General features: G+C 47.3%; 1 protein-coding gene across 2 annotated transcripts in view; it reads left to right on the top strand.

Moving 5' to 3' along the window:
• Positions 1–20,169, top strand: part of FRMPD4 (FERM and PDZ domain containing 4) — a 513,731-nt gene that overhangs the window by 386,755 nt on the left and 106,807 nt on the right. For both annotated transcript variants that reach the window (XM_006763797.2, XM_015563957.1), the window contains exons 3-4: positions 1,625–1,785; positions 5,260–5,362. In XM_006763797.2, the coding sequence (XP_006763860.1) occupies positions 1,625–1,785; positions 5,260–5,362 (264 nt within the window). The remainder of the gene's footprint in view (positions 1–1,624; positions 1,786–5,259; positions 5,363–20,169) is intronic.

The raw sequence follows: 20,169 nt of genomic DNA, 5'->3' as shown, positions 1-20,169 counted from the left end.
CTCTATTTTCTTCAACACCCTATTGATGGTGTCCATGGGCCATGCGTATAAGTATATAACTGGTTTATCTCTTGTTTTTTTTTAAATATATTTTTAGTGGTTTCAGAGAGGGAGAGAGAGATAGAAACATCAATGATGAGAGAATCATTGATTGGCTGCCTCCTGCACGCCCCACACTGGGGATCAAAACCACAACCTGGCCCTGTGCCCTGACTCAGAATCGAACCGTGACCTCCTGGTTCATAGGTCGATGCTCAACCACAGAGCCACGCTGGCTGGGCTGGAGGACCATGCTTCTCCACGTGACCTGCCCCCCTGAGGTCTGCCCATGTCCCCTCCTGCCATGTCACCCTGTGAGCCTGGCCGTTTCTAGAATGGTTCGAGGTAGCACACGCCCAGGGCCAGCTTCATGCACACGTGACCCATGCGCTGACACAAGGCCACGTTCAGCTCTCGGGACGTCCCTAACTGTGTTCACAAGGGGCCCCACGGTTTCATTTTGCGTTGTTCTTGCAAATTACCTAGCTGGTCGAGTACTTAACGCTTAGAACATCAGTTCTCAACCTGTGGGTCGCGACCCCTTTGGCGGTCGAATGACCCTTTCACAGGGGTCGCCTAAGACCATTCTGCCTATCAGATATTTACATGACCATTCCTAACAGTAGCAATATTACAGTTATGAAGTAGCAACGAAAATCATTTTGTGGTTGGGTCACAACATGAGGAACTGTATTTAAAGGGCCAGAAGGTTGAGAGCCACTGGCTTAGAATCAGAGGATGTGGTGGGGATGGCGCCTGGCTCACACCTGAGAAGAGTGAACTTGACCCAGTTATTCTTCCTCTTGTCATTGCGGACAGGAGGTGGGTGGGGTCAGTGGGCCCCCTAGCAGGGGATTTTCGGAAGATGAACTAGGATGACAGATGAGCGTCAGCACGCGGCCCTCTGTCAGATCTCAGCAAACGCTCTCTTTTCCCCAACATTCCAGATCAAAGCTGCTAAGTGGAAAAGACGTTTCCGCCTCAACGGGATTTTGAACTTGATTGCCCCAGTCAGAGAGATGTGTCTGAAGGCCGACCCTGGAGGGCTGCCATTGATTTTCCTTAACTCTTATTAATTACACACGAGGGCAGCAGATCCCTCCTTCTCCGTCTTTCTTCATTGCATCTGAGCGATATGTCATCCAGATGGCAGATAGAGCAGCATCTTTCCAAGTATTTCGTTTGAAATGATGTGCTTTTACTTACTGAAGAAGATTAGAGAGAGAAAATAGTGAGTTAAGTCTGTGTCGCTGAAATAATCAATGTAATCTGGGCTTCCATTGCTTTAAGGAGATTTCTAGAACTCTAACTAAGAACTCTACCCTCAAATAAGGCTGCCTGGATAATGCGCCTGAGTGAAGACTTCCTTACAAGCCAGAGAAACACCGAAAGGTTGCAGGTTCGATTCCTGGCCTGGGCTCGAATGGGAGACACGGATCATTGTTTCTCTCGCACATGGATGATTCTCTCTCGCGCTTCTCTACCAAGCAGAGTAGGAGGTTGTGAATAGGCAGAGGATGAAATCACCAGGCCACAGCCCGCAGACACTGATGCCTCGTCTCTCTTGTGTGTGTTTCTCCCACAGTCACATGACACAGGCACTCCCATTTGATGACCCCCGGTTGGACAGCTGCCAGATCATCCCCCCGGCCCCGCGGAAGGTGGAGATGCGGAGGGACCCCGTCCTGGGATTCGGCTTCGTGGCGGGGAGTGAAAAGCCAGTGGTCGTTCGCTCAGTGACACCAGGTAAGCACCCCCCGACCCCCCCCTCCCCAGTCCTCGGCCTCCTGGGACTGCCCCTCATGCCTCTGCAGGGATGCCTACTGTTCATTTTCCTGAGTCTCCTTGCAGACTGTGAAAGCTAGTTTAAAGTCCATTCCAGGCTGGGAGGGCTAGTGAATTTTCCCAGCACGTGAACAGAGTCAGACCAATAGAGGGACAGGAATGGCGATGGGAACAAGGTTTAGACTGCTAAACCCATTTGATGGCTCCGTTTAGGAAAACACTGATCCATCTTTTGTACCATGGAAACGACCCACTGCTGAGTGGGTGAGGAGGAATAGCCAGAGGCGGGCACCTACTGCCTTTCTGGAAGCTCATGACAAACTCCTCCGTGACAAAAGCAGGCAACAGCGTTTAAGTTACTGTAGGGTTTACTTGCTGATATTGTTGGATTCTTTGACACGGATGCACTCCCCTCCCTTCCCACTAGGGGCAGAAGATAGTTCCTGACACCATTGCTGTTGAGCAAGACCAGGTGACTGACTTTGGCCAATGGCATATTAGCAAGGATGCCATGAGCCAAGGTTGGAAATACGCTTGAGCTCGTTTCTGTGGTTCCTGCATGGCCATAGGAGTGTCCCTCAAGGGGCTGCTCCCGCTTCAGCCTCAGCCCCAGAATAAACTCGGGGGGCAGCCAGCCTACAGCATGGAGCTAAGTACTCCCTGGTCTGCAGTGTGACACAGAAGGGCCCACTGCGGCTGGCCTGGAGCAGCCCATCTCGGTCACCCTGAAGACCCACAACGGAATGATTATTGGACACTCTACTGAGATTAGGGGGGCGGGGGGTCATACAGTGAACACTGGCCCATAGAGCGTGTGGCAAATCTCTTAAATTCTACAATCTGCTCACCTCATTTGTCTCCTCCAACGAGGAGGACTTCGCTCAGACATTCTCTTTGCACTATACGGATGTTCCACTATCAACACAGTTGAATATAAAGATGCAATGGGCTGTCTTTTCCCTTTTAGAAACCATGCTAACAGGGTTCAGTAGTGAAGCGCACAGGCTGTGACATCAGACTGCCTGGGTCTGATGGCTTTGAACCCTGCCTCTGCCCCCTTATTAGATTTTTTAGCTTCTATGTGAACTCCCCTGCCTTTCAGTTTAACGTAACTCTTCTACATCATTTGGAGAATGAGAATCATAATAGTGTCTGCCTTACCGGGTCAGGGAGAGAAAGAAATGCATTAGAAGAGGGCCAGGTGTATGTTTATTCCATAATGATCATTATTATTTTAAACTCTAAAATATTTGATCAGCTGAGGCCGTCAGTTTAGGGAAATGGAAGCAACTAGTGAGCTAGTATACATTTTTTTGACTTAAATTTTTATATTATCCTATATAAGAAAACCCTAATATGCAAATCGACCGAACAGCAAAACAACAGGTTGCTATGATGTGCACTGACCACCAGGGGGCAGACGCTCAAGGCAGGAGCTGCCCCCAGCCCAGCGGTGGTGGCAGGGGGCGGGGCTGGCAATTGGTGGTGCCAGGCCAGCCAAGGCAGGTGCCAGCGGGGGGGCCCCCCATCACCCCACAGATAGGCCCTGATCTCCGGCCAGGCCTAGGGACCCTACCTGTGAATGAATTTCATGCACCAGGCCTCTAGTTGGACATAATATGCCCCAGGACAAGCACCCAAAAAACGTCAACCACTTTCGACTCCCACAGAGAAGAATAAGTTTCCTTTTCCCTCCTACCACTGCCTCGCCACTTCAGACTTCTTCTGCCCAGCTTTCGATTTCATTAGCTGTGGATTGTACTTTAGTTGTCTGTGTGGGGTGGCTGAGCTGGACGCAGCTGAGAATATTATCCTCAAAGTAAAAAAGATCTGTTTTTTATGATAAAAACAACACATATGGTTTATAACAATACAATGTAGTAGATAGTATAGAAGAAAACATGCAAAAAACAAATCGAGTGCCTCCTACTTTGGGTTGAGCATTATCCATGTACACACACAGCATGAGTATGGAAGACAGTTGTGTGCATACACACACATATATTATGAATCATGTACATATGTGTAGTATTATTTGTGTGTAGATACCCATATTTTCTCCTAGGTGCGATCGCATTGGCAGGCTGTTTTGGAATAGTGGGCTATTTTAACATCTCGGGTTGTCAGGTTCTCCCGGGAGCTGCCTCAAGATTTCAAGCTTTTCAATTTCTTGCATTACCTCACTGTTCCTTCAGCCCTTCCTTGCCCCAGACGCTAACACCTACAGCTAGACGATTTTGAGAGTAGAGCAAAGTGAAAACAGGTCAGAGAGTACTGTCTCCAGTCATTTTTATGAGTGAAAATGCTGGTCAAATCAACTGTGTCTCTCATAAAACTGACTCTGCTGAAGTCCCTGGTGATTTCAGTGGCGTGATCAGATTTTCTATGCCAGACAGCGCGGCCTTCAGACCAGAGGGCCGGTGACAATTCGCTGATGTATGCCGCTACTTCATATCTTGGAAGGAACTCTATGTTGCTCCCACCAGAATTTTTGATTCAAGTCACTTGGTTAAACAATAATATTTCCATCTGATTAAAAATAATATTTCCTATCTGATTATAGGTCAAATATAAGAGCATGTCGTATTCATCTGCGAGTGCTTCTGGTATCAGAGTAGTTAGCATCTATGATTCAAACAATTATCCTGAAAATGTGTCTGGATTTGGCCAACATTTTGAATGTTAACCATTCGTTTGACTGAATTGGAGTGATTGCCTGCATATTGTCCAGCAGCAAGAAAGCGTCTCCCGGGTGATTGTCAGAATTCCATGTGTGGGCGCTGACTGTCAGCTCCACAGCTTGAAATGACTATTGTCCCTGACAATGTGGGGACGTGTTCTGGTTGTTCCCTCTCTCTGACTCCCCAGAAAGGAGAGAGTTTATGCCCCCACTTGAGTGCCACCTGTGCCAGGTGGCTGGCTGGGTGGACAACAACTGAATCGCTTTGAGTTCCATGTTCTGGGTATCACGTGTTCAATTATGCAGTCAAGTACAAGAACATCATTTGTGTTTGTTTTTAATGAATTTGATGATGGTTTTAAAAAATATATTGTTTATTCATTTCAGAGAGGAATGGAGAGTGGGGGAGAGAGAGAGAGACATCAGTGATGAGAGAGAACCATGGATCGGCTGCCTCCTGCACGCCCCCTGCTGGGGATGGAGCCTGCAACCCGGGCACGTGCCCTGACCTGGAATTGAGCCACTGACCTCCTGGTTCAAGGGCCGGTGCTCAATCACTGAGCCACACCGGCGGGCAGAAGGTTCTGTTTTCATTGCACCCAGGCCTCGGGCTGGTCCAGAGAGCCCAGTTCCTTCTAATGTGCAGCCCCAGGTGACATCCTTTGCTCTTTGTGAACCACGATGAGAAGAGGAGGCTACACTGGGTCGATTAACCGCGGTCTTCTCACCCTCGCTTCACTCTCATTTGTCTCCAGGTGGCCCCTCGGAAGGCAAGCTGATCCCGGGAGATCAGATCGTAATGATTAATGATGAGTCAGTCAGCGCTGCGCCGAGGGAGCGGGTCATCGATCTGGTCAGGTGGGTGACAGGCTACTGTGCGGGGTCCCACTGAGAAGGCGGCTGCACAGCTGAGGCCTCGCCGGGCAGGGGATGGGCTGCCCGGGCCCATTAGGGCGGAAACACCCCCCCCCGCCTCCTCCCCCCCTCCACACACACATTCACCTGGAAAATGCCGGTGACGCTGAACTCTAACATGAAAAGACACGTGCTCCGTAAACACAGAACACCTGTCGCTCACCCCGTGTTGTGTTAACATTCAGAATGCATGCACTTCAGCTCAAACTGGTTTTGACTCCCATCTCTCTTACCCTATCCACGTGTTTTTCCTTCCAAAATTGCTAACACATGGACAGTCCATAACCAAGGAGGTCAACATGCCATGCCTGGATCCAGTTTAAGGGATGAGTAACTTACATACGGAATCCCACGGAAACGAAAGTGTATAGTTCCCTGATGTTTCAAAAGTGACTGAGTAATTCATTACTGAATTTTAAAGTCATCGGCCAAAGGCCAAGTGATAATGGGGCCAAAGCTAGCACAGTTTCAAATGTGCTTGATTGATTAGTTTCATTTGATCACAGGTGTAAATAACTTGTTATGTGATATTCTTAATGGGCACCAGGTCATATATTGCGTGTGATGTTCAAGTGTTGGCCTAGCACAATGGTTCTCAACCTGTGGGTCGCACCCCTTTTGGCGCTCGAACGACCCTTTCATAGGGGTCGCCTAAAACCATCCTGCATGTCAGATATTTACATGACAATTCATAACAGTAGCAACATTAGTTACAAAGTAGCAACGAAAATAATGTTATGGGTGGGTCACAACATGAGGAACTGGATTTAAAAGGCCAGAAGGTTGAGAACCACTGGCCTAGCATCTCCTTGGGGACCTACTGGAGTCGCACTGGTCAGAGCATTTGGGGCAAAAGGGGTCTTTCGACTTTTTGCCAGCGAAGCTGTGCCTGTCCTATTAGGGATGCAATCAATCATCAAGACCCTTTAACCCGAGAAGGGCATCTCCTACCACTTCTGAGCTCTTATCACCAAAAGCCCATCTGAGCTCGGGGCCAGGCACTGAGAGGAGCATCCGGGGTTTTGCAGACGTGGTCCCTCTCCCCAGCCTGATCGGCCTCCGCTTCAGAGAGCAGCGCTAGCCGGTCCCGCATCCTGGGAAGAACCAGGGCAGGATAAGATCGAACAATAGACCCTAACCGGTTTGGCTCAGTGGATAGAGCGTTGGCCTGCGGACTCAAGGGTCCCAGGTTCGATTCCAGTCAAGGGCATGTACCTTGGTTGCGGGCACATCCCCAGTAGGGGGTGTGCAGGAGGCAGCTGATGGATGTTTCTCTCTCGTCGGTGTTTCTAACTCTCTATCCCTCTTCATTCCTCTCTGCAAACAATCAATAAAATATATTTTAAGAAAAAGAAGATAGAGCAATAGACATAGAGGAAGCTGACTTTTAGGATGACCATCCTTCCCGGTTTCAGCATGGAAAGGCCTGCGACCTGGGAAACCCTCAGTCCTAAGACACTGAGTCACCCTACGTGAGTCCAGGCGTATCAAGGGAGCCTGTGCAGCTGGCTGGAAAGCCATGCCTGTCCTCCACGGACATCTGATCGCCAAGGGTGTTGGCACAGGGGGGAGGGCACAGGGTGCCCCCGCTTTGGGAGCGAAGTCTAGCTCCAACCTTCCTGTGGCCCAGGAATACAGGCTTCGGGAGTGGCTCTGACTTTCCCTTCCTGGCGGGAGGCGCACTGTTAGTATGTGTAACCACTTCCCTCCGGAGACGCGCGTGGCTGTGAGCAGGGACATAGCTCATCCAGGCAGGCTCTGCTCCAGGCCCGGGGGCTGGCTGGCATCCTGGAGCGCCATGCTTGGGCCTGATGGCAGGTCACACAGTCATCGTGTTCCCCCTGGGCACACGCCTCTGTGATCAGCCCTCTTGATGCCTGTGCCGCCGGGAGGATAGAAGGAATGAAATATCTGTGTGTGTCTGCTGTGACTGCATCGCCTGCCGCAGGACAGGGACAGAGTAAAAGCGATCTGAAATGTCATCACTTCCCAGCGGGCCTTCCAGGGGGCCTTTCGAAAGATTTCTTAAAATAAAAATTATGTTGTTGTTTTTTATTATAGAGCGGGAGAGGAAGGGAGAGGGAGAGATAGAAACATCAGTGACGAGAATCAGCAATCAGCTGCCTCCTGCACGCCCTCTGCTGGGGATGGAGCCCGCAACCCAGGCATGTGCCCTCAAGGGGAATTGAACCGTGACCTTCTGGTTCATGGGTCGATGCTCAACCACTGAGCCACACTGGCTGGTCTGATTGCATTTTCTTTGATTAAGCCAAATTGGGACTGAAACCCCAAGTAAAATGCACAGTTGATTTCTCTCAAAATGGGGTTGTGATGAGGGCAAGATTCCCACATACTTGATATAGAGGCTGTGGTGTTTTAAAATGGATTGAAAGGAAAGCAGGCATGCTTTTGAAACAGCATGAAATACTTCAGGTACTTAAAACTCTGTCCCTTCTCAAGGCCGTATGTGTACTAAGCTAGAAATTTTGCTGTTATAAAATAATGTCTTTTAATGGGCTCCTTGGCCGATAAGCGTTTTAATGTCTACATCTTACACAAGATAAATATCCCATTTTCTTAGCCCCTAAGGAATTTCAGAAAAAATACTCATCATTTGAATAACACTGTAAAGTTCTCTCTTTTAAAATTGGCATATCCAGCCCTAGCTCGTTTGGCTCAGTGGATAGTGTCAGCCTGCGGACTGAAGGGTCCCGGGTTTCATTCCGGTCAAGGGCACATGCCCAGCTTGCGGGCTTGATCCCCAGTTGGAGGCGTGCACAAGGCAGCCGATCCATGATTCTCTCTCATCATTGATGTTTCTATCTCTCTTTTCCTCTCCCTTCCTCTCTGAAATCAATAAAAATATATCTTTAAAAAATGGAATTAGGGGGAGTGGGCGCTAAAACTCAGGACTACCTGCGTGTGGCCATCAGTGGCTGACTGGCAAGTTTAATAATTGCCAAGTAAACCGCATAGAAGGGACCCGTTTAAAAATGAGGTCTTAGCATGTGTGTCTATCAGTCGCTCCTCGTCAAGTCAGATCATGTTCCCGAGCTATTGTGTCTGCAAAAGAGTATATTAGGAAGGTCACCTCTCTAATTTCGGCTGCGCTGAGATGCATGGTGGTGGTGCTTAGTACAATAACAAAGAACATCTGAGCATCCGGCACATGAAATATGCATGATGATGTATGATATAGTAAGGCCTTATTATAGGAAGACGGGCAAGCAATTTGAGTGAAAACACAAAAGAACAGCCCCTTGCTATGCTGACACGACAGACTGTTGTCTCACCAAGTGCACACTTGTAGTGTACACGCTTTCTGACAATCACAGATTAAAGAGCCTGGGGAGGGAGGGGGCGATGGTTCTAGAAAATAGAATGTGTTGGAGAACCTTCTAGTGAGGATGAAGGAGAAAAGGGGATTTGATCCATTGTTCATAAAGGTTCTACTGGCATAGAATGATGAAAAGAAATAAGAAAAATGGCTTGAGTTAGATTATTTCAGTGTCCCCTGGATTTTGTTAATGACCATCTCTCACTCTTCCATTCAATCTCTCCATTACTGAACATGCGGTTTATGCAACTCGTGTGTGGAACTTGAATGTCGACGATTGAAGAAGCAGAAAAAGTTTTAAACTAAGGCAGGTTTTCAATGATCTCATATGGCTGACATTACTGAATGTCTTAGCATCTTCTTTAAGAAAAAAATTGGGCCCTGGCCAGGTAACTCAGTTGGTTAGAACATTGTCCCAATATACCAAGGTTGCAGGTTTGATCCCCGGTCAGGGTACATACAAGAATCAACCAATGAATACATTAACAAGTAGAATAACAAATTGATTTCTCTCTCTCTCTCTCTCTCTTTCTTTTTCTTTCTCTCCCTCTCCTTTCCTTTCTCTCTAAAATTAATAAATAAAAGAAAGAAATAGAAAAAGATAATTATTGCCCTTAACTATTAATCTTTTAGAAGTACGAATTTATAAATTTCTTACAGGAGCTGAAAAGAACAAAAGCTAATCTTTTTGAGTCTGTCGTCAGAGCATGCTGAGTATGAAAGAATAAGCCCTAAAAAAAAATGAAAACGAAAAAGAAAAGAAAAGAAATAATAATAAAGTATAAGCCTTACTTCCTTAGAGACTTGAGTAGAAGGGACTCAGAGCTCAAAAGCTGAGCTTACTTTCCAAACGACACCCTGGGGGCGGGGGGGGGGTGCGGGGAGCAGGCAAGGGTCTCAGGTCACACACTCACATGTGCAAGGACTGTATCGTTATCTCCCTATTAACTATCATAATCCATATCCATCCTAGAATACGTTCAGCTTATCCCACGCTGCACGGTCCAGACTACATTTAGGGGTGTTTGTTTCATGGGAGGAAGTGTTGGGAGAGGTGCATTACACCTGCTCTTTGGCCCCATCATCCATTTCGCTAGGATTCACTAGATATCTTCGCGTCATTCCTTGTTCACTACTGTCAACTGCCCTTACCCACTTCCCTGTCCTCTTGGGTGCACTTGACCTTTCTGAGCTGTGCTGGGGCATAAGATCATCTCTGGGGCTAATTCCCTGGGGGATCAGAGACTGGCTGCACAGCTGGCCTAGGGCATAGCTGAACTCCTTTTAGCTTCCGGTACAAGGAGCTTCATCCATGGGACTGCCTTCTTGCCAAAGGAAGGTGGACCGGAAGTGCCAAGCCCCACGTGCCTTTGCACCCCCCCGTCCCCCTTCTGCAGTGTGACAGGGACAAGCAGGAAGCTATGTGAGTAAGAGGCAGAGCCGCCCTGCAGGGAGGGTCTGGGTTGGGTCCCTAGAGGAGGCCCTGGCAGAGAGCTGCCCCCCAGTTAGGAGCACCCATCATGGACTTTGCATGATATACAAGCTCCTGTCGTGACTGAACCTTTGTGTAGCTTTGAGTTCCTTATAGCAGCTGGTATTATCCTAACCCTGGTCCCTGTCATTAAGAAACACATGGGCCCCAGCCGGTTTGGCTCAGTGGATACAGCGTTGGCCTGCGGACTGACAGGTCCTGGGTTCGATTCCTGTAAAGGGCACATGCCTGGGTTGCAGGCTTTGTCCCCAGTAGGGGGCGTGCAGGAGGCAGCCGATCCATGATTCTCTCTCATCATGGATGCTTCTCTCTCTCTCTTCCTCTCTCTGAAACGGACTTGTGACAAAGAAAGAAATTCACACATAACAATAACAGGACGTGGTACAAATTATAATGAAGATGAATATCCATTTCAGCAGGTCAAGATGTGGGAGTTACTAACTTTGGGGGTCAGTAGGGAGGGTCAGGGACACCACCACAAAAGTCTGTGTTTGCTTGTTTATTTCCTGATTTTTTCCCATCTCCACTTTTCAAAAGGGAGTTTCGGTGACCAGAGTTCATAATATTGGCCTTATCTTCATTACGATTGCTAGCGGCTTTAAGAGCAGTAACTGATACAATACCTAACTGATTACAAGTCACAAAGGGCTCTCACGTACATCAGCTCATTGGATCCTTAGACAGAGACAGCGGGAAGGCCGGGGAGGGTTGGGGGACGGGAGGGGGAGGGGGTGAGAGATCAACCGAAGGACTTGTATACATGCATATAAGCATAACTCATGGACACAGACAGTAGGGGGTGAGGGTATGTGCTATGAGAGGGTGGGAATGACGAAGGAGACATATGTAATACTCTTTGTAATATTTTAAGCAATAAACAAAAAATTTAAAAAAAAAACTCAAAAAAAAAAGAAGTGCAAATTCCTAGTGACGTATAGACTAGGAGACCAAGACCCTGACACTTGAGCAACTTGCTCACAGTCATCCCAAGATGGTGGTGATGACCTTGATAAAGACAACAGTAGCTCCCACTGACTCAGCTTCTCCCGTGCTCTTCCTCTGCTGAGAGCTTTACCCACGGTGGTTTATCCGCTTCTTACGACTGTATGAGGTAGGTCCTCATTTCAGAGGTCAAGAAACTGAGGGTTATATACATTAAGTCCTCGTCTAAGTTCCCACACAGCTCACTGCATTGCACAGGTCGGATCTGAATTCTGATTTTTTTTCTCGTTTCTACGCCACGTCTTTCCATGAAGGAGCAGGATGATACTTTGCAGTATTCACTTAAGTGCCCCTCCTGCCCCCAGTCGCCATGACTGTTCTGTTTGAGCAGGTTGAGTTTTTGGCCCATTCCTTCAGCCAAACCCCACGGCACACAGCGCCCCAGGACAGGGCTGCTGGGAAGGAGGGAAATCGCTAGGTTCTCGGAACAAAGGCTGAAAAGTACAGGCTGGGGTGGATATTCGGTAAATCAGAGTGCAGCTGCCTCCTCTCAGAATGGGCATGGAGAGAGGCAATGAATCTCGGGGCAGGACAGCACCCTCTGCTGGGTGCCTGGGAAACAGCAGGCATGACCCCGTCTTTTCAGAAACTGACCCTCCACAAAGAATCAATTGGAAACCCCCAAATATCTTTGTGGAATTAAAGAGCACAGTGACCTGTGCCTTCTTTCCTGGCCAAACTCTTGGGAAGATCTCTGAACAGGTCATATCTATATCTATATCTATATCTATATCTATATCTATTATCTATATCTATATCTATAAAAGCCTAAGCAACTGTTACGACCGGCTGGCCAGCCAGTAGCTATGACGTGCACTTACCACCAGGGGGCAAAAGCTCAATGCAAGAGCTGCCCCCTAGTGGGCAGTGCACTCCCACAGCCAAGCTCCTGCTGCTGGCCAACCTCCCAAGGTCCCTCCCCCAAGCCGGCATGCCGAGGGACCCCACCCTTGCACGAATTCGTGCACTGGGCCTCTAGTTTTATCATAATGTTAGTCTTCATGCCTAATGCCATGTGGAGCATGGAATTGTAAAGAAATCAACGTTTGCCGAAAGAGCCCTAAAAGTGCATGTAATACTACCTGCCTTTATTTTACTTTATTCTTTTTTAAGCAAACATAAATGAGCTGATGACTTTTTCCACATTGTGCCAGCAGCAGGTCCATTGCTCATCTCAAGCATGTGCATACGTGTTGACTTTAACCTTGACGCATCATATGTTCCAAACATCTCCATCAGCCTCATTCGCTATATTATCTCTTCTCTTCACTATCACCAACTTCAGAGTTCTCAACCTCTTCCCATTACTTTAGACTTCACTCACAGATTTTTTTAAATATATTTTATTGTTTTTTTTACAGAGAGGAAGGGAGAGGGATAGAGGGAAAGATCGATGAGAGAGAAACATCGATCAGCTGCTTCCTGCACACCTCCTACTGGGGATGTGCCCGCAACCCAGGTACATGCCCTTGACCAGAATCGAACCTGGAACCCTTCAGTTCACAGGCCGATGCTCTATCCACTGAGTCAAACTGGTTAGGGCATCACTCACAGATTTCACGTGAGGTCTTTGGCACGTGGTTTAAATGATCATTCTTGCCTGGCTGGTGTTGCTCAGTAGTTGAGCATCAACCCTTGAACCAGGAGGTCACGGTTCAATTCCCCATCAGGGCACATGCCCGGGTTGCAGCCTCCGTCCCCAGTGTGGGGTGTGCAGGAGGCAGCCGATCAAGATTCTCTGTCATCATTGATGTTTCTAGCTCTCTCAACCTCTCTGAAATCAATAAAAATATATTAAATAGAGAAAGCAGCAGGATTAGACAAATGCAAGGCTCTGCACTAAACTAGTGAGTTCCATCATTTGCCCAAAGTCAGTTGAGCCATACTTGATGAAGCCAGGAGGCCAATCCATCCTCCTACACCATGCTGCCACTTGATGGCTAAGAGACCCTTCAGCACTGAGCGCGGTAGCCTGCGGGCCACCACACGGCCTTTCTGGAACGGTGAGAGCTGTGTGACATCCCCGGGACCCTGGCATGACCGAGGCAAGAGGGGAAACCTCTTCAGACACAGCTGGGAACGTGTTTCCCACCAGCCAACTGAGCAAGAGTTCCGGGCTGAGCTGCATTTAGAGATACAAAGAAATGGCTTCTTTCTGACAACTAGTGCCATGGAGTAAAAATGCCGAGCACATGAAATAGTCTTATTTTTTAATGTTCACAAAATGCAGAAGGAAGGAAAGTGGGCGTTCTCTTTAGTGCCATTTCTCCATTCTGAGATGCTCTTTGATTCCAGAAACACACATATGAGCTCATGCCTATCAGATTGGCCTTGGTCTACATAAGATTATGCTTTGTTTTGTTTGTGAATCCTCACCCAATGATATTTTTCCCATTGATTTTTAGAGAGAGTGGAAGGGAGGGGGAGAGACAGAAACATCAGTGTGAGAGAGACACATCCATTGGTTGCCTCCCGCATGGGCCCCTACCAGGGTCAGGGATCGAGCCTGCAACCGAGGTGTGTGCCCTTGACCCGAACCAAATCCGCGACCCTTCAGTAGGCGGGCTGATGCTCTAGCCACTGAGCAAACCAGCTAGGGCAAGATGACACTTATATTTCAACATCTCTGCTTCTTAGTATTCAGCTCGTTTTAAATCAGTGTTTATTAAGTGTGCCAAGTTATCTAGCACCACGAGGTAAACACTAAAAATCAGTTAATAAGCCATTTGATAACCACTTAAAAGATTAAATATAGATTCATTTCCTCCATGCAGTGCATATGTTTAGACAGAAAAGTACAAAAGAAATTATAGCTCTTGTCATGCAGACAGAAGCAATTGTAACATATTATTATTCCAAATAAGATTTCACTTTGATTCCAACAGCTCTGCTTCTTTGTATTCTGAATATTTCCAACCTCAACAACTGAGGCGAACTTCATTACGGCTTCTAGGTCAAACAATAAAAGACCCAGAAGACAAAGGAGTCGTTATTTTTCCTCTGTGTGAGAACTTATCACAGTTAAACATCCCTCGCTCCCTTTTAGCTCCTTGCTGCTGTTCCGTCTATATTTTTATGCACAAAAGTCTACGCTCTGTGTCTAATAAATGAGCTGGCTCTGTAGCTTGAGTTTTCTTGGATTCTTCCAGGAAGCCCGTCAGAGCTGCATTTTCACCACTTGCTCGGAAACGCTACCCCTGGGGGCTGGCATTGATACATAATGTTAAATCAAGGGTATGAGAGGTGGAACACACTGTTACTCATTGAACCCAATGAGCAGTATCGGCTCACTCTGAATTCTGGAAATAAAGGGTGTCCCAAAATTCACACAAGAAGTAATTTTGATAGAAAACACAGGTTTATAATTAAAACTTGTAAATTTTTTATTGATTCATAAAGTATACAGTATAGGGTTATGTATGGAATAGCATATCGGGTAAATGGCCTCCACGGCTTTGCTGGCACATACGCACTCTTTTGTTGAAATTTTCCATGACCGTTTTGCATAAATGTGGCTGAATTTCATTGATACAGTGCTCCATTTCCTCCTTTAAGGCGTGGGTGGTCATGGGCTTGTTTCCATAAACCTTAATGTTGGGCTGGAGGCATCATCGGACCATTCTTCTCTGAAAATGCGGCTGCTCAGGTAATAACAGTTAATGGTGCTCGCTATCGTGACATGATAATCCATTTACCTATATGCTATTCTGTACATAACCCTATACTGTATACTTTATGAATCAATAAAAACTTACAATTTTTAATTATAAACCTGTGCTTTCTATCAAAATTACTTCTTGCGTGAATTTTGGGACACACCCTTTAATATTTGGAATGTTCTTTCTGATGGAGCACGTCAGGGTATCTGGGTAACGTGAAGCTTGCTAATTTCAACATTGAATAGTCAGACACATTAGCAACGGATGCCTCTCTTGGGATTTATAATGGAAAATCCCAACTTCGGAGAAAACTTCCAAAAGTGTGCAAATTTAAAAAAAAACAACAACACAGGCCCAGCCCTGACTGGCCTGCTCAGTGGTTAGAGCATCAGCCAGTGGACCTAAGGGTCGTGGGTTTAATTCCCAGTCAAGGGCATGTACCTTGGTTGCAGGTTCAATCCCTGGACCCGGGCAGGGTTGCGTGCTCCCAGCATCCAGTCAGTGTGTCTCTCTCACATCGATGTTTCTCTCCTCCCCCTCCCCCCCAACTCTCTCTCTCTAAAGATCCATGGAAAAAATATCCTTGGGTGAGGATTAAAAAAGAAAAGCACATTTCTCAGCCTTTCATTTCCTGCATGTATTATGTTTCCTAAGCAGGGTGAGGTTCTGGTTTCCATGATTTGACAAAGTAATACAGTCTGTGGGAGGCCCTTAAAATTAACCTTCCACTGTAACTTGTTTCTTTTCCCCATAAAGCATGTCCCTCCCCTGAGCCCTTAAATATATAGCATGTCTTAAAAGTCGCAGAGCTGTGATCAGTAAAACCCTTTTAGGCAGAAATGAAATGTAATTCAATGGGCGCAAGCACACAGTGAGTTTACTGGCTGGTGGGACTGCAAAGGAGGTGGGCGGAGTTTGTCAGGCCTGAGGGGAGTTGGAAATAATTTCATTTATTTTTATTTTTAAAAATATATTTGTATTGATTTCAGAGAGGAAGGGAGAGGGAGAAAGAGAAACATCAATGATGAGAAAGAATCATCGATTGGCTGCCTCCTGCATGCCCCCTACTGGAGATCAAGCCCGCAACCAGACATGTTCCCAGACTGGGAATCAAACCGTGACCTCCTGGTTCATATAGGTCGACACTCAGCCACTGAGCCACACTGGCTGGGCGGGTGTTATTGTTTTTTCTGAGCTGCTGGATTTAGGTATATTTGATTCTGTAAATCCATTGATATTATTCTTGTTGAAGCTCAATTTGCTGAGTCTTTGGTAAGTGAGAGCCCATTCCAGAGGGCTATTGAGTTCTCTTGACACGACCCTAATAATGTCTGTTCGTGTCCTGACCTCCTGCTAAGCTACTCAAGGTTCGGCTTGTGCATTTGTTGTTCCACATCCGGAACCAGTCATTTCTCCAAGGAGCCGTAACTCCTTCTGGTGGGAAATGGTAGTTAGTAATCTGCATGCTAGCGTGTTCATCGGTAAGGACAGAACTAAGGCATTCACACGCATTTTTTAAACATAAAATCCATCATGAGCTCATACCAGTATGTCTGATTCAAATTCAGGACAGCAAGATTTTATGTAACCTCATCTATCTTAAATCTTTATTTCCTTTTACTCAAACATATATCCCAAATCTCAGTGACCCCATCATAATTTCTCAACTTTATCCCCCACTACACACACTAGCCTCAGCATCACAATGCTATCACAAATAATCCGATGACAGAACATATTTTACAGCATTTTTATTACAGTTCTATCTGTCTTTATGGCGTATATTACCATGATGTTCAAAATACTGTTTGAAAATCATTTGGGATCGTTCCTCTCCATGTCCTTCAGCCTCTAACTGGATTCAGGAGTGCAATAATTTTATTTTACTTACAATTGTTAAAGTCAGCTCTTTTGTTGATGCGTAAAAACTATAATGTATTGATTTCAGAGAGGAAGGAGAGGGTGAGAGAGCTAGAAACATCAATGATGAGAGTCATCCATCCACTGCCTCCTGCACACCCCACATTGGGGATCGAGCCCACAACCCGGGCACGTGCCCTGACTGGGAATCAAACCGTGACCTCTTGGTTCACAGGTCAACACTCAACCACTGAGACACACCAACCGGGCCAAGCATTCTGCTTCTGCTGGCTGTCTGTAGCCTGCTCTGCCTGCATGGGACTCCCTCACGTCTTGTGTGGCGCTGTGGGCAATTCCAGGGTCTTTCTGGTCTCTGAGTCATCACACACACCCCCTGCCCCTCTGTTTCCTCCCACACGGATGCTGTTGGCACTTTGTCTCCACCAGCTCCTCCCATTTGCGTGTTTATGGGGCTTTGCCACCACCTGGCTGGGCTGGGGATGTTGTCCGTGGGTTTCTGGCTTTGCTGTGCTAGTTGCCTTCTCTCTTGTTGTGGGAGAACTCAAGAATATTCAAAAATGATTTTACCTAATGCAAATAGTGCTCGGTAGCTACAGATTTTATCCCAAGTGTTTTATTCTAAAGAACTGTTTATAAATACTCAGTATCTCTTCTGGTCCTGCAACACATCCATTTGAGTACTTCTCTAGCATTCCCAGCTGACAAATATAGACAAACTTGAGGCCTAGTGCACAAAATTCATGCACTGGAGTGGGGAGGGACCTTCAGCCCGGCCTGCACCCTCTCATAGTCCGGGACCCCTCGAGGGATGTCCGACTGCCAGCTTGTGGCTGGATGTCCTTCTGCTGCTGCACGGCCTGTTGCTGGAGCTTCAGCAGCTGCTGCACGTGCACGGGCTGGGCCACCACGGTCTGTCCTCCAAACACCATCAAGTGGGTGAGTCAAGTGCAGAGGCAGGCTCACCCTGAGTACCCTGCGCTTCCCTGAGTCACTGAGTTGTTCAGACTGACTGCCTTTATAGAGAACGGCACTGAGATCGGGCCTAAGCTGGCAGTCGGACATCCCTCTCGCAGTCCATGACCCTTCAGGGGGATGTAGCAGTGCGCCAAGCAGCAGGCAGCCAGGGAGGAGTCCGAATCAGGGCCAGGTGCCGCCCCGCTCGCACTCACCCCGACCCACTGCGCCTGCTGCTGCTGCTCGGTAATGCTGCTGTGGAGTCCGGAGAGGCTCCTGCCATGGCAGCTGTGCTTGTCAGCTGTGAGCCCAGCTTCTGGCTGAGAGGCACTCCCCCTGTGGGATCACACTGACCACCAGGGGGCAGCTCCTGTGTTGAGCGCCTGCCCTCTGGTGGTCAGTGCGCATCATAGTGACTGGTTATTCCAGTAGTTCCGTTATAACGGTTCATTAGGCTTTTATTATATAGAAGATGGTAATTCTCACAGGCTCAGATGAAATCCTGCCTTCTTTTTTCTTTTTCTTTTTTTTCATAAAAAAGAGGTAGTCACCTAGTATGAAATATAAAGCTTAGCCATTCTGTTCAAAACGAAGTAGCCCCATTCTCCTTGGACGGGAACAGCAGACCACTTTCTAGGATGCGTGTGTGATTTGCTGTATGACGTTTACATGTTGAGAATTTGACATTTGTGGACATCAAACAAAGCCTCGTGTTTAAAAATGGACTCCCTGCCAAGCGTCCATTCATAAAGTAGGGGGGGAACATTCCATCCACCGAAGGCATTGCCTCTGCCACTGGTGTTTTCAGGCTGTGTGTCCTTCCATGATGGATACCTTTACTAGGAGACTAACACCAAAGCTTTTCTTTTCTCTTCTTTTAAATATATTTTTATTGATTTCAGAGAGGAAGGGAGAGGGAGCTACAAACATCCATGAGGAGAGAGAATCATGGATCGGCTGCCTCCTGCATGCCCCACGCTGGGGATCGAGCCTGCAACCTGGGCCGTGCCCTGTCCGGGAATCGAACCGGTGAACTCTTGGTTCCTGGGTTGATGCTCAACCGCGGAGCCACACCAGCTGGGCCAGAAAAGGTTTTCTTTATCCTATGAATGAGGTTCAAGAGGCTCAACGAAATGTAGCATTTTCCCAGAGGGGCGCAGCCAGGGAACAGCCGAGCCCAGAGTCGGGCATGGATGGCAGGTGACACAGCATCTGAGGACCATTGTCGCGGACCACGCGGGAGCCAGGCAGCACCACTGTCGACACAAGAAGGGGTTTGGACCATGGCCATTGGAGACGTGAACTTGGCCTTGTTCTTTGGCAGCGGTTCTCAACCTGTGGGTCGCAACCCCTTTGGCGGTCGAAGGACCCTTTCACAGGGGTCGCCTAAGACCATCCTGCAGATCAGATATTTACATGATGATTCATAACAGTAGCAACATGACAGTGATGCAGTAGCAACGAAAATCATTTTATGGTTGGCTCACAACATGAGGAACTGTATTGAAAGGGCCAGAAGGTTGAGAACCACTGGCTTAAAGGATAGTGAAGATAGGAGGGAGGAGGAGAAGGTAGTCGCCAGGTTTGTATCATCTAAACATGATAGTTCGATAGATCTTCTTTCTTCCAAGTTTCATAAGCTGTAACTCAGAGGCACCAGGGTGGTATCTGCCCACCTCTGGATCGAAAAAGAAACAGAATCAAGGCTATTTTAGGCATCTGTCAGGCTGTAATTACCTCTTTGCTCAGCGAAATCTTTATGTAAGACGAATGCAGATTGGCATTTGTTCCTTCTAAAAGAACATTTCAAGCCATCCTTTTCGAAGACGGAGTCTTGTTAACGATCGTTATTTCAATATGTCTTGATAAAGAAAACATGTTCCCAGTATGGCCTTGGCATAGGAGGTCTGCCTTTTAACCTGGTCTGTTTCTCATTTATTTGCAAGTCCAAGTTCTTAGAGTTTCTCTTCCCACTCTTTCAAGCTCAGAAATTGTTGAATGGCATTGACTTAAGTCAAGTAAGCTGGACTTGCCTATATGTACCTTCCACAAAAGTTTCCCCAGCCTGGCTGGTGTGGCTCAGTGGTTGAGAATTGACCATGAACCAGGAGGTCATGGTTCCATTTCCGGTCAGGGCACATGCCCGGGTTGTGAGCTCTATCCCCAGTGTGGAGCGTGTGGGAGGCAGCCGATCCATGATTCTCTCTCATCATTGATGTTTCTCTCCCTCTCCCTCTCCCTTCCTCTCTGAAATCAATAAAAGCATATTTTTTAAAGCAAGTTTACCCAGATTATGCCCGTTGAGAATGAGACTGAAGTGAACGGTTTATAGAGAGAATACCCATTGTCCTTCTTAAGCACTTGCTCACTGTCTTAGCTTTGGCTCCCGCAACCAGGCCCTGAGATGAGGATCCATGTTCAAGGG

This window comes from Myotis davidii, unplaced genomic scaffold (genome assembly GCF_000327345.1).
Source record: "Myotis davidii unplaced genomic scaffold, ASM32734v1 scaffold1277, whole genome shotgun sequence".
In the NCBI taxonomy this organism is placed as follows: domain Eukaryota; kingdom Metazoa; phylum Chordata; class Mammalia; order Chiroptera; family Vespertilionidae; genus Myotis; species Myotis davidii.
The sequence above is the reverse complement of the archived record's forward strand: the minus strand, read 5'-3'. Positions and strand labels throughout refer to the sequence as shown.